The sequence below is a fragment of the Tubulanus polymorphus genome, chromosome 2 (assembly GCF_964204645.1).
Source record: "Tubulanus polymorphus chromosome 2, tnTubPoly1.2, whole genome shotgun sequence".
Taxonomy (NCBI): domain Eukaryota; kingdom Metazoa; phylum Nemertea; class Palaeonemertea; order Tubulaniformes; family Tubulanidae; genus Tubulanus; species Tubulanus polymorphus.
In genome coordinates, this window is record NC_134026.1 from 11,407,758 (window position 1) to 11,420,913 (window position 13,156).

At 33.2% G+C, this 13,156-nt stretch overlaps 1 protein-coding gene and 1 long non-coding RNA gene across 2 annotated transcripts; both read left to right on the forward strand.

Moving 5' to 3' along the window:
- Positions 1-9,958: 9,958 nt before the first annotated feature.
- On the forward strand, positions 9,959-10,965 carry LOC141898914 (uncharacterized). Its single transcript, XM_074785061.1, has 4 exons — positions 9,959-10,372; positions 10,458-10,534; positions 10,620-10,805; positions 10,879-10,965. The coding sequence occupies exons 2-4, from the start codon at positions 10,490-10,492 to the stop codon at positions 10,963-10,965; spliced, it is 318 nt and encodes a 105-aa protein (XP_074641162.1). The 5' UTR covers positions 9,959-10,372; positions 10,458-10,489.
- Positions 10,966-11,614: 649 nt separating this feature from the next.
- On the forward strand, positions 11,615-12,319 carry LOC141900724 (uncharacterized). Its single transcript, XR_012618754.1, has 3 exons — positions 11,615-11,708; positions 11,897-12,044; positions 12,129-12,319. It is a non-coding gene; the product is annotated as an uncharacterized LOC141900724 (long non-coding RNA).
- Positions 12,320-13,156: the final 837 nt, after the last annotated feature.

Consider the following 13,156-nt stretch of genomic DNA (forward strand, 5'->3'; position numbering starts at 1 on the left):
TATGAAATAGTATTTCCACCAGTTTCTATGAATTTATTTTCAGTTTGAGGATTTATTATCAAGGATCCGAAATGACTTATCTGGACAGTTATAATTACTGCTCCTAATAGATAAACAATAGTAGTGAGATATTAAATCCTAATTTAAATACAAAGTGTATTATAAATGGAGGAACAATCACAAGCTATAAATATAAACAATAATATTGGTGTTGTAAATATATATATCAGAAGACATGTTGCAAATGTAAAAAAAGTAAACCATTTACAGAATATTATAATCATAAAACTAAGAAAGATGGTAAACAAACATATTGCAAAAGCTGTATTAAACTATATAATAAAAAATTTCTTGAAAATAATCCAAATTATTCAACAGAATATTATATGGATAATATTGAAAAATTCAAAGTTAAAAATAAAAAATGGAGAGAAAATCATCGAGATTATAAAACAGAATATATGAGAGAATGGAGGGATAATAATCGTGAACATTATACAGAATATATGAATAATTATCAAAAAGAAAGGCGCCAAACAGATTTTAATTTTAAATTGAAAAAATATCTAAGTTCTAGATTATCAAATTTATTCAGTAAAGATAGACACTCATACACACTAACAAATTTATTGGATTGTTCAGATGAATTTCTCAAATCATGGATTACATTTCAGTTCAATGATGAAATGAATATTAATAATTATGGAGATTATTTTCATATTGATCACGTTTTACCAATATCTAAATTTGACATGAATGATGAATATGATAAAAAGTTAATTTGGAATTGGAAGAATCTAAGGCCCCTCGAAAAGAAAGAAAATATGATTAAACATGACAAACTAGATTTACCGTTATATTTAGAACAGTTAACAAAGGCAAAGAAATTCATTGAATTATGGAACAATGATCCAAATAATGAACAATATGTTGAATCGTTATTGAGTGGATAAAGATTAATATATCTCAAATAAAATATAATAAAAATTACATAACTTCAACTAGCTAGTGAATTCTATTATATTTTTAATATTTTCTTTTGGTAATTCTAATTGACACTAGATTGAATAGATTTGAATAGAAATTCTTTAACTTTAACTAACCTAGTCAATTTAGTATTAACCCAAAGAGATACTAGTATCATTTTATAATACTTATAATATTTTTCTTATTAAATTTCTCTGATATAAATGTCAAAGAAATCGAGTAAGAATAGTATTGATATTGAAAAAACGTTAGATGATTTGGGTATAAGTGATAATAAAGATACAGTTGTTTCTAATTCTATTCACGTTAATAACAATATTGATTATGAATACTACTTATATTGTAAACACCATCTTGAGTTACTAATTGCTGGCGGGAAATCTAAAGAGTTTTTAACTAAGACTATTACTTTTCAAGAATTAGATTAGATGAAACCAGATAAAGTAATAAAATATTTTAAGATTTATGAAGAAGCTAGATTAGCTAGAATAAATGATTCTATTTCAGATGGTATTGTCAAATGTTATTCTAAGTTATGTAACCGGTTAATACCAATTGATGAAAATAAATTATATAGTGATTTGAAAAATGACTACTTAGTTATGACTGAATTACAAAATGGGTTGGTTATGCTTCATTTCAATTAGGATCGGTTATGACATTAATTTCTACTGGTGTCATAACATTTTCGAATATCAAACCTATGGAATATAAATCAGGTAAGAACGAAACAGATGACGCTGTACTACAACCAAACGGTGAAACAGAAAATGAAAGAGAACAAAAATTAACTAAAATAAATGAGTGATGGCGTTAAGAAAAAGGATAGATCCGAGAAACAAATTAAATGGGCAAGAGAATTAGGTAAAAGATCTTCAGAATTAAAAAAAGCTAAGAAAAAGAAATTAACTGATATAAATGAATCACAGAAATTATCTGATATTGATTCAAATAACAATCCATCTAATTCTTCTAATGCTGGAAGTAATAATTACTCATATATTACAATTGGATTAGTAACGGTTATTATATTCTCTGGTGTAATATATAAATCAAAATTCAAATCTGATGATAAAGATGATTCCAATGATGATAAACCAGAAAATAAGTCAAATCATAAAGTCATTGAAACTAAATCTAAATTATTATTAATGGATTAAAATAAGATGAAAAAAGAACAATATTTAAGAGATTTATATTATAACCCGGAAAGTGAAGTATCATATTCTAGCGTTTCAGAATTATGGGATAAAATTAAATCTGATAAAGAAAATGGTAATATAAAATATAGTGAATTAAAATCATGGCTACAAAATCAACCAACATATCAAATCCACAAGAAAATGGATGAAATTTTTAACAAGAAAAGTTATGGTTTCATATATCGATCAACAATGGCAAGCAGATTTAATTGACATGAAGAACTTAGAGGAATACAACAAAGGATATTTATGGATACTGAATGTTATAGACATATTCAGTAGACACGCATGGAGTATACCAATCAAAAGTAAAACTGGTATAGAAGTGACAAATGCTTTTAAATCAATATTTAAAGAAGCTATTCCAGATAAGATACAATTTGATGAAGGTAAGGAATTTTATAACAAACATTTTTAAAAACTATTATCTGATAACGATGTAGATTATTTTTCAACACATTCAGATAAAAAAGCATCTATTATAGAAAGATTTAATAAAACATTGAAAACTAGAATGTGGAAATATTTTACTGCTAATGAAACATATAAATATATCGATGTGTTAGATGATTTAGTGAAAGGTTATAATAATTCTAAACATAGTTCTATAAATATGAAACCTATACAAGCTAGAAAAGAAGATAATTCGGAAATAGTTTGGAATAATTTATATGGAGCATTTGTTACACATGATTTTGGAGAACCTAAATTTAAAATTGGACAACACGTTAGAATATCTAAATATAGAAAAACATTTTATAAAGGTTATACCCCTAATTTTACAGCAGAAATATTCAAGATTAAAAAGATAATATTAACTAAACCATTTGTTTATAAACTAGAAGATCTAAAAGATGAAGAAATATTAGGTTATTTCTATGAACAAGAATTATCACTTGTACCAAATCCAGATGAAATAGAATACAAAATAGAAAAAGTATTGAAAACAAAAACTCTTAAAGGAAAAAAGTATTCTTTGGTGAAATATAAAGGATATGATGATAAATTTAATGAATGGATTTTATCTAGTAAAATTAAAAGAATAAATGAATAAAGATTTATTTATATTTGAACCGCATAATATGTTAGTTACTGGAGTAACCAATTGTGGTAAAACACATTTCATATTAAACTTGTTAGAAACTATAAGAATCATTTTGATAATATAATATTATTCTGTCCTACTTATGAAATGAATAAAACATATAATAGAGATATAGTTAGGATAAAAAAGTTTATTATATTAGATCCTAAAACAGTAAAAGAAAATTTAGATAATTGTATTAAAATAGCAATTGATACTTATAAAGGATCAAATACATTATTCATTATAGATGATTTCGCTAATTTACATGATTCAAAAGTGAGAGAAAGTGAGTTATGTTATTTAGCTTTTTCTGGGAGACATTTTGGGATAACAACATGGGTTTTAAATCAAAAATATAATTCAATTGTTAAAGACTTTAGGGAGAATATAAGATTTCTAGTTTTATTCTATAACAAAGATAGAAAATCTATGCAACAATCATTGGAAGAAAATCAAATTATACCTACTGAATTACATGATGAATATATGAATAAATTAAAGAATAATAAAGGTTCAAAATTATTACTGAGACTACAATTTCCATATGAATATAAATTTATAAAATAACTATTTATATATCTATCTATCTATTCTATAAGAGCTCGTTAATTACTCGTTACTTTTTTACTAACACTTTTATATTGAATAATCTATCAATTTATATGTTATTCATATATATTTTATCCATGTATATGAATATTTTAAGAGTAATAGGGGTAATGGGCTTTCAGGTTAAAGGTTGAACGGTTGAGAAATTTTCTAAATATGAAAATAATAATAATTTCTACTTGAATTAGGAGTGTACGCGACTAATTCAAGTAGAAATTATTGTTATTTTCATATTTGGAAAATTTCTCGACCGTTTGACCTTTGGCCTGAAAGCCCATTACCCCTATTACTAACAACCGACAGTGTTTTGAAATGGGGGAAGTCCGTACCATCGTATGGAACTGACACTGTTACGCTGTTATACGATCTCCGTCCCGGACGGAGATCGTATAATGTTACTTCCTTTGTTAGTTAACGGACTCCGTTAAATAAAAAAGGAAGTTTCCACTTGTTGACAGTTTTAACCAACTCATGAGCTGTGATACTATCCGCACCAGAAGAGCGAGCTACGTCATTCATGGAGTTGGGTGCCAGTGATCTACCGTGCGAAAAAACTTTTGGTTGTATATTGGACATACAGAATGATAATCAATACTGCCGCATTTCCACAAACGACCGGAACGGTATTGCCATTCTTCGGGTACTAGCATTTGGTGGTACTTTTTAGGTGTATTCAATTCCCCGGGATTGAATTTTATAGTTTAGCAAGCCTTGGTTGTGCTCGGTCATTCACCCTAACTTATTCTTATTATCATTGGTGTCTAAAACGTAGCTACCAGTTTGTAAGGGCAGACACATTGATATTAGTCCGTCGGAGAATCACCAATGTTTATGTTTATGTTTTACTAACTCACGATATTTTGTATTAATGAAATAATTATAGTTCTGAATACTTCGATCAGAATCTTACTTTTTTATTGAACTGCGTATAAAAGAGATATTATTCGTGACTGTCTGTAGATTTGCATTCTTTTATGTTTGCACAGTTGATATTTTGTAGTTTTACTTCGCAGTCCAGAACATTTCTTCTATGACCAGCGACATCGTCTTGCGCCGCTAGGTGTCCGCACGAAGTTATGAAGTTATACGTCCACTCCCACTAGAAGCCCGGCCGTACAAGATTATCAACCAGAAGCTTTTCGTAGTATCACGACGTCAGCCGGAAATTTCTACTTGGTTGTGCTTGGTCTGTCACCCTAACTTATTCTTGTCATCATTGGTGTATAAAACATAACCTCTAGTTTGTAAGCACAGACATATTGATATCAACCCCCCGAAGAGATCACCTGTGTTTATATAGTGCTTGCTGTCCACAGGGTAAGTTTTACCAACTCACGATATTTTGTATAAATGATATAATCCTAGTTCTGAATACTTCGATTAGAATCATACTTTGTGATTGAAAAGAGATGTTATTTTTTCAAATTAATGGGATGAACCATTATTGCAATACAAACTGATGCAGTGTAAAACTGTCTTGAATACAAAGCAAACTAGTCTAGTACCTAGCCGTTGTTCCTCAAACAACGTCTTGGGCGAAAGTGCTCATAAGGTAAATTTTCGTCCCTCATTTTGAGGGACGAGGCTATGAGCGTCTATTTCACCCCTTAAAACACCACCAACTTACCTCAAACTGACTGTTCTGTAATCATATGGAAGTTAACTATTGTTTGTGCATAAATTTTTAATGCTAAGTAGCTTTTGACGATCGTAGTAGCTCAAAACGTTTGACTTGTCGCCTCAAAAAACAGTTGAAGTGAAGCAACATAACAAATATGGCGGCTTTTCGCGGTGCATGATGGGAGTGTAAATTACGGATTCGAACTTAAACTTGGACTGCGTCGATGCCAATGCAGATATTATTGTTGTTTCAAATTATTAAAGTAGTTCTAGAATTTGTTAACGTAAACATTATTTTCTGACAACCTTATATTATTGATATATTATGGTGGCAAAAATAAAATCAAACAATTTTTTGCGAAATCGGCATTTTATTAGAGTCAATTTTAAAAATACCGCCGGTGAGTCACGTGATGAGATGACGTTAGAGGTTGGCAACACGAACCCGGAAGTAAATGAAATGCGTTTGTTTCTCGGCGTTATTTTTTCGAGTTTACGATGGTAAAAAAATGTGTCGCGTACGGGTGTGCTAACACACATAAGGATGGTGTATCTTTACACACATTTCCGCATCCAGTAAAGGATGAGCAGCGATACAAAGACTGGATTAGGCAAGTGAATCGTACACGTCATGACTAGCCGGGATCGCCGTCGATGAATTCATTAAATGGCCGGCAGTCGACGATTTGAATGACCTGAAGAGAGGCTTTTTTGATCTGGCCGGATTTCCGAACGTTGTTGGTGCCGTCGACTGTATGCACATTCGCATTCAGGCTCCAACAGAAAATGAGCCAGCTTTCGTCAACAGAAAGAGCTTTCATAGCATCAATGTTCAGGCAATATGTGATCATAAAGGTAAAATATATTCCCAGTTAATGTTTTGTTTCTCCCGTAATTCATATATTTCCGGGTACTTGCGACTAGATGCAGCAAGCGACAGTTTTATCTCAGTCTTAGCATTACAGTAGAAGGCGCTACTATACAGTCCCTAATCTTCCCCGCTTCAATACTGGTCCGAATCCCAAGATAGGTCTACCATCATGAAGCATACTGATCCACAGCTGAATTGTACTTTCAAAAAGATCAAACGATTTATATACGTAGGTTTCTTGGCATGTCCTGGGAGAACACACGCATTGTTCCTTATGTACGATAATACATTATCCGCCTTAATGGTTGTTTGTCTGAAACATTTATACTTGTATCAGACGAGCATTCTAAATCACTTTGAAGGTAATCACGGCGCTGTAGTCATGAGAAGAATTCGTGGAAATGAGCAATTATGAAATCAACTTATGAAACACTCGCTGACCCTTAGTCTGATAATTCGATAATAAGGAGTAATATTAAAGAGTAATATTAAAAAGTAATATTAAAGAGTTTTATTATTTTAATTAATAAGTGTTTGTGTGTTTAAATTTGAATGTACTAATAATGATAAAGAATATAATTAAGAAAGATGATATTTCGGCTTACATTGTATATTACTATTTAGACAAAATTAAATACCATTCATTGTGGGAATTGTAATCATTGGATAAGTTAAAATAAATGAGTTCGAGGGTTGGAAAAATAGTATATATGTAATCTCTTCGGTGCGGTTGAGAAGGAGAGCAGACCGGCAGGTATCATGACGTCGAGGGTCGGGTTAAAGTTAGCAGCGAATGAAAAGTCTAGGAATCAGGACCCCAGCTCTGCGTCGTGGTGCTGCGTTGGTTGCTCGTTCCCTTTTACGGCTGGCCGCAAGCAGGGTTCTGGATTTTTCTTGGGTGTGGACGCAGCCGTATAAAAGGGGCCGCACCTCGAGAGAGAGCGGACTCTTTTAGAAAGCATTTTCAGGGGAAGCATTAGAAGACTATAGAACAGATAACTTTCGGCTATACGGTTGAATTGCATCTTCTTGTGTGCGGGATTTGTAACAAAATTCTAAATTAAAAGGTAGGGAATTTTATAAATTGTTGAGACTATAGTTCAGTTAAAATTGTAGAATTAAAGTTGAGTATTATCATATTTAAATCCGGAGTTCCTTTTATTCCTTGGTTTTCGGGTTTCTGTGTTCGTGGTCGACTTTCTCGCCAGGGACCGGAGTTTGTAATATAGGAAAAAGACAATAGAGAAAGGGACCGCGGAACAATATCCTACTTATGTTTGTGTCAAACTTAACCCTCAGTCATTATACGTAAAAAATGTCTATTAGCAGGCCTATTGATCACGCTGTTTTTCTTCTTTCTAGCAAGATTCACTCATGATAGTCATATATTCCGATCATCTCCAGTCAGCAGGTATGAATGTCTCCGTCTCACTTGAACTATGTGTTCGCCCTCCCTTGTTTCTGTAATTTATGAACTATAAAAATAACCTTTTCATAGATATCAATTCTTGCATATTCTAAAGTGTTACGTTATTGGAAAAACCAGAAGGAAAATAATTTTCTCATGAGTCGAAATCTAAGAAAAAGTCCATTTGACTGAGAATTGCTATCAGTCATTGGAATCTTTTCTTATTGAAGCTTAGAACCATTCACCATCTATAACTCACAACTTGATTTAGAAATGGCTGATTTCTTCTTTCCTAGATATTTGGAAGCACATCCAGAATATGATGGCATCGTTTTAGGAGATAGTGGATATGCGTGCCGGAGGTTTCTGCTTACTCCGTTTTTACATCCGCGCTCAAGGGCAGAAAGAAGGTACAATGTCTCTCATAAAAGTACCAGAAGCATCATAGAAAGGGCTTTTGGAATCTTTAAACGCCGATTCCACATTCTACACGGAGAGATAAGAATGATACCCGGACGTGTCTGTAAGATCGTTTTGTGCTGTGCCATACTACACAACATAGCTATACAGTTGGATGAACCAGAGCCCGCAGATGTCGTCGACGAAATGGAGTTTGATGACGTCTTTGCACCACTAAATGTTGATGGCGTGGCATTCAGTGCCAGGCATTTCAATGACTAAAATCAATCTAATCATGGGAACAATCTTTAATAAAATTGAAAAAAACATTCAATCATACGTTGTATTGGATAATTATAAACATGAAATGGAATCTTTAAATTATTCTTCTAATTTTCTAATTTCCAGAAGTACTTTTTGTTTTTGGAATTCTGCCACTTCTTTCTGGACAACCAGCAACTCGCACTGAAGCTGCAATCGGTCATCAGTGGTAAACTTCCTCCGTTTTGGCAGTTTTGCTACTACTGACTCCGGCAGCGTAGTTGTCAGCTTCTCTTGCTCCTCTGTAACTTTTGGCTCAGGTTCCGAATTGCTGTCAATCAGCGATTGTAATTCATAAGCATCTGAAAATGAGAAATCAACCCAATGAGTAAGATGAGGTAATAAAAAGCTGATTGACATAGAATTGAATTGGACCGAGCCAAATTCCAAATCCGTAACCGCAATTTAGGTACACCCTCCATTAGTAGTTTTAGGTTCTTCTTGAACTTTGCTGTACATGACTGCATGTTGCCTAAGTTAACAGTTATAATGGCCGGAATCTAGCATTGATTTTCATATCAGACAATGAGAAAGTATGTAAAGGTAAGCATTTAAATAATCAGTAAGTCCAGAGGGCTTTAATTATCTCTTATCTGTGCGAACTAAATCACAGTCACTAGAAGCCGGTCTGAAGATCGTTGGCTAGAAACAAAAACAAAGGCAGACGATTGAAAATATGCTACCAAATTAGACCCAAAAATCATTCAAAGACCTTTTAATAGTATTTGAATAAAATGATACACGATAGATTAACTCACCAATAGTTGTCGCTCAAAAAGGTAGTTTCACACCACACCACCTTCTATTCCAAAAAAAAGGATGGATTCCCTCGCTCTTCTTGGATGGCAATAATCTCGTTTATAACTGGTGACGGCTGAGTAGGTGCAGGTCCTCCTCCAGTTTTCCGGCTCTCCCGCTGATAGCCTCCTACTGTGGCCTTGGCAGTTACACAAAGCTGCCGCCACTTTTCCTTTACAGCAGCAGGTGTCCTCTCACAAATTCCAAGAGAACTCACTGACTTACTTATCTCCACCCACTTATCATGTTTTTTTCCGATTTGTAACACTGTTTGTGAAGCTGCTGGTCAATAAATCGTAGTTTTCTCTCACTAGGCTAGTTAACAGATCGATTTCTATTACACTGAAGTTAGTTTTTCTTTTATTTCTAATGTTTTGTAGAGCAGGTTTAACTGACACAGATTCCATGTTTGCAGCCATTTTGATTTTGAAAATGAGGCTAAACACTGTTTAGGACTTAACTACTAGTTAAAAAAAGATAACGACTCGTTAGTTAACCAAAGGCTTAAACAGTCTTTGAGCAACCGATCTAAACAGTCGTTAAACGAGTGTTTAAGTAACGAATCTTCAGGGATTTTAACCAGTCGTTAGTCTTAACGACTGGTTAAAATTAAACAACCTTTGAGCAACCGGCCCCTGGTGTCTAATTTCAGGGATGAATCGTGGCAACCTGGTGAGAAATTCAATATGATCTCCGAGAGTCAACTGATGTCGCTGTTCAAAATGTGCCCGCAATGTGTCACTGAGCCCAAAATGAAAACATCAAATGGAACTGCCATCTCTGTGCTTCAGGAATGCCAATCTGGGTTTTGTGGTTTTAAGCGTGTCTGGCACAGCCAACCGAAAATAGCCAATGTGCCTGTGGGAAACATATCTCTCAGTGCTGCAATACGTTTTGCTGGATTGGCTCCATCTAAGGCCTTGCGTTTGTTTCAACATATGAATGTGCACAGCATTTCATATGATACGTTGATGAAACATCAATCAAAGTACTTAATTCCAGCCGTGAATGAGGTTTTAACAAAGAAAGTGAGGCACTTTTGTCATCTTTGAAAGAAAAAGAATCCAATGGTAGGCCCATGCACTTCTTTAGGTTTGAAATTATCATAATTCAAATTAGCAATTTTCCATGCCAATTTACCCGATTTTCATCTAGGTCACTCTGCCAAATATGGAACCTATACCGTAATGGAAAAGAACTCGAACAAAATCATATCGGCAAAGCTTGTACAGGTATGTAAAATATTGTAAATTAGTTCTTATAAAAATTACACATTTTTCTTTTAATTTAACTTATAATATTGACTTCATTCTTTAGTCAAAAGAAGTAACATCTAGTTCGGCCATGGAGAAGGAAGGGTTGATACGGTCTCTTCATGAACTGTCATCATTTGGTATCGTTGTCAAAGAACTGGTGACTGACAGACACGTTTCTATCCGGAAAATGATGAGAACAGATTATTCCAACATTAAACACAGTTTTGATGTTTGGCATCTAGAAAAAGTAGGGTATCTGACTTTTTTTACAAATTTATTTTAAAAATGATTGTTCAAATAATATTTCCTCACCTTTTTAGGTCTTGGAAAAAAACTATTGGCTGTTGGTAAAGAAAGAGGGTGTCAGCTCGTTTATGATTGGAAGGCCGCAATATCCAAACATCTAGTATGGGCGGCTCTTTCTAATCATATCGAAGATATACACGTCCATGATAACCCCCATTTTCCTGAATGTCAACACGGAGAAATAGCAGAAAGAGAATATTTCACTAGCCGTAACTGTTGTCATAACATGGCTACGTTGTTTTCTATTGTTGATCATATTTTGCCTCCTTTTACAGTTAATTGATGGACACTATATGTAATGGTAAATCTCATTGATAAATACTATGTTGTTGCTTTTGGCTTTGGCTTTACTTGTATTTACACACTTCTAATCTATTTTCTCTCACTATAAGCTTATGTGTAATTCTGTGCAGGCACATTGATGCCATGAATCCTACAAGAAGCCTTTATTTAGGGGCTGGACTAGAGACTATATGGGTTGAAGGGGCTATATCTAAAATATCTATAACCAAAGTATCTTTTGCTCACATTCTCCTGGTTTATCCAACAGCATTTTTTTAGATTTCGTATTGCACTGTGGTTAGGTTACACTGTTACATATGGTATATATATATATATATATATATATATATATATATATATATATATATATATATATATATATATATATATATATCACTATGTATACACTATAATGTTTATGAAAAGATATATCACATGCAAGTATTAATCTTCGCATTCCATGAATAGATTCAAGGCATATACCAGGCTGACTGATGTAGCATTCAAAACACATTTCAAGAATGATGTAAAATGTCTATCGCCGAACGGTGTAACGTCTAGAGTTGAGTCTTTCCATTCACTCCTCAATCATCTAGCGCCAAAAATTGTACATTTTAGTTATCATGGAATAACAGCTAGGCAGGAATTTGTTAGCATATCAGTTTTATTCCTAATAACAAGAATTGAGGATCTCTGCTGAAAAACAATGCGATTGTTATATTCAATTCTGTACATTTGCTTGCTCTACAGGTATCGTATTGCTGTATTACATCACAATGAAAAAGTCAACAGAAGACAGGCTCAGACCAAAGATGGGGAAATAGGTATAACGTTGTGTATCCCAAGTTCAAGAAAGGAAGTCATACACTATGTAAAGTGTTTGAGCAAGCAACCTTTAGTAAGTTTCAAACATGGGCTTTTAGAGTATACACGTACATGTACATGTATTTATATCTTAAAATTGAATTTTACTTTTTTCCAGACTACATTAAACCACTTATGGCCTGTGTCTTCGAGCGCCTTGCAACTGGGAGGAAATACTTGAGTGATAGAACCAAACCACCACCTCTCTCAAGTTCAGCAAAAAAAAATCACAAAAGTTGAAGCTATTAGATTGCATAAGACCAGAATGACCAGGTTCACGGAAGACAAAGAGTAGATGACGGTTGAGTTCTCGGATGCTAGAACATCATTTATGATTTAAGAATATAATTTTCATTCGACCGAATTGTTTTATTAGAAAATTTAAAAGTTACAAAATTTAACACTTGTACATAGAAATTTTAACAGTAAATATAGCTGCAAAGCAGCGATAACGGGTTTTCTGCACAGTCTTAGAATCCTGTTCAACGGAGGATTTCGACAAAGCATTTGATAAGGCACAACATCAGCCATTTCTAACAGGCTAATAGGAAACAGTATCATTGCAGTTATCTCTGAACCAAAACTTGAAATCAATGGAACGCCTCATCTTGGAATAAGTCGGTCTAACTAGTGGAGTCACGCAAGGTAGTATCCTAAACCGTCTTCTGTTTAATGTCCTGACAAATGACATACACAGTAATCGAACATATACCAGACCGAGTTAATTTCCAAATCGACCTTAACACGCTGTTTGACCAAAAAACTTAATGTTCCAACAAGAAAATCTTGTTCGAATGAAAACAATTCGCTCTTTGCTTGAACCAAAAATTTTCTTCATTCTGACAAAAAGATGAGTTTGAATAAAAAGCTATGTTATTGTTGAAATGAAAAATTTTTTGTCCCGGCAAAAAATTTGGTTGAGCGAAAACAATTTTTTCGAATGAATGTTTGAATGAAAACAATTCTGTTCGATTGAACGAAATACTTAATACTTTTGGTTCGGAGAAAAAACTATTTACAATATACTTGTTCGAACGAAAAACTTAAAGTTCTGACAAGAAAATTCTGTTCAAATCAAAACGATTCTGTTCGATCGAATGGTTGTTCGAAAGAAAAACCTTTCGTTTGGACAAAAAAAGTTTGTTC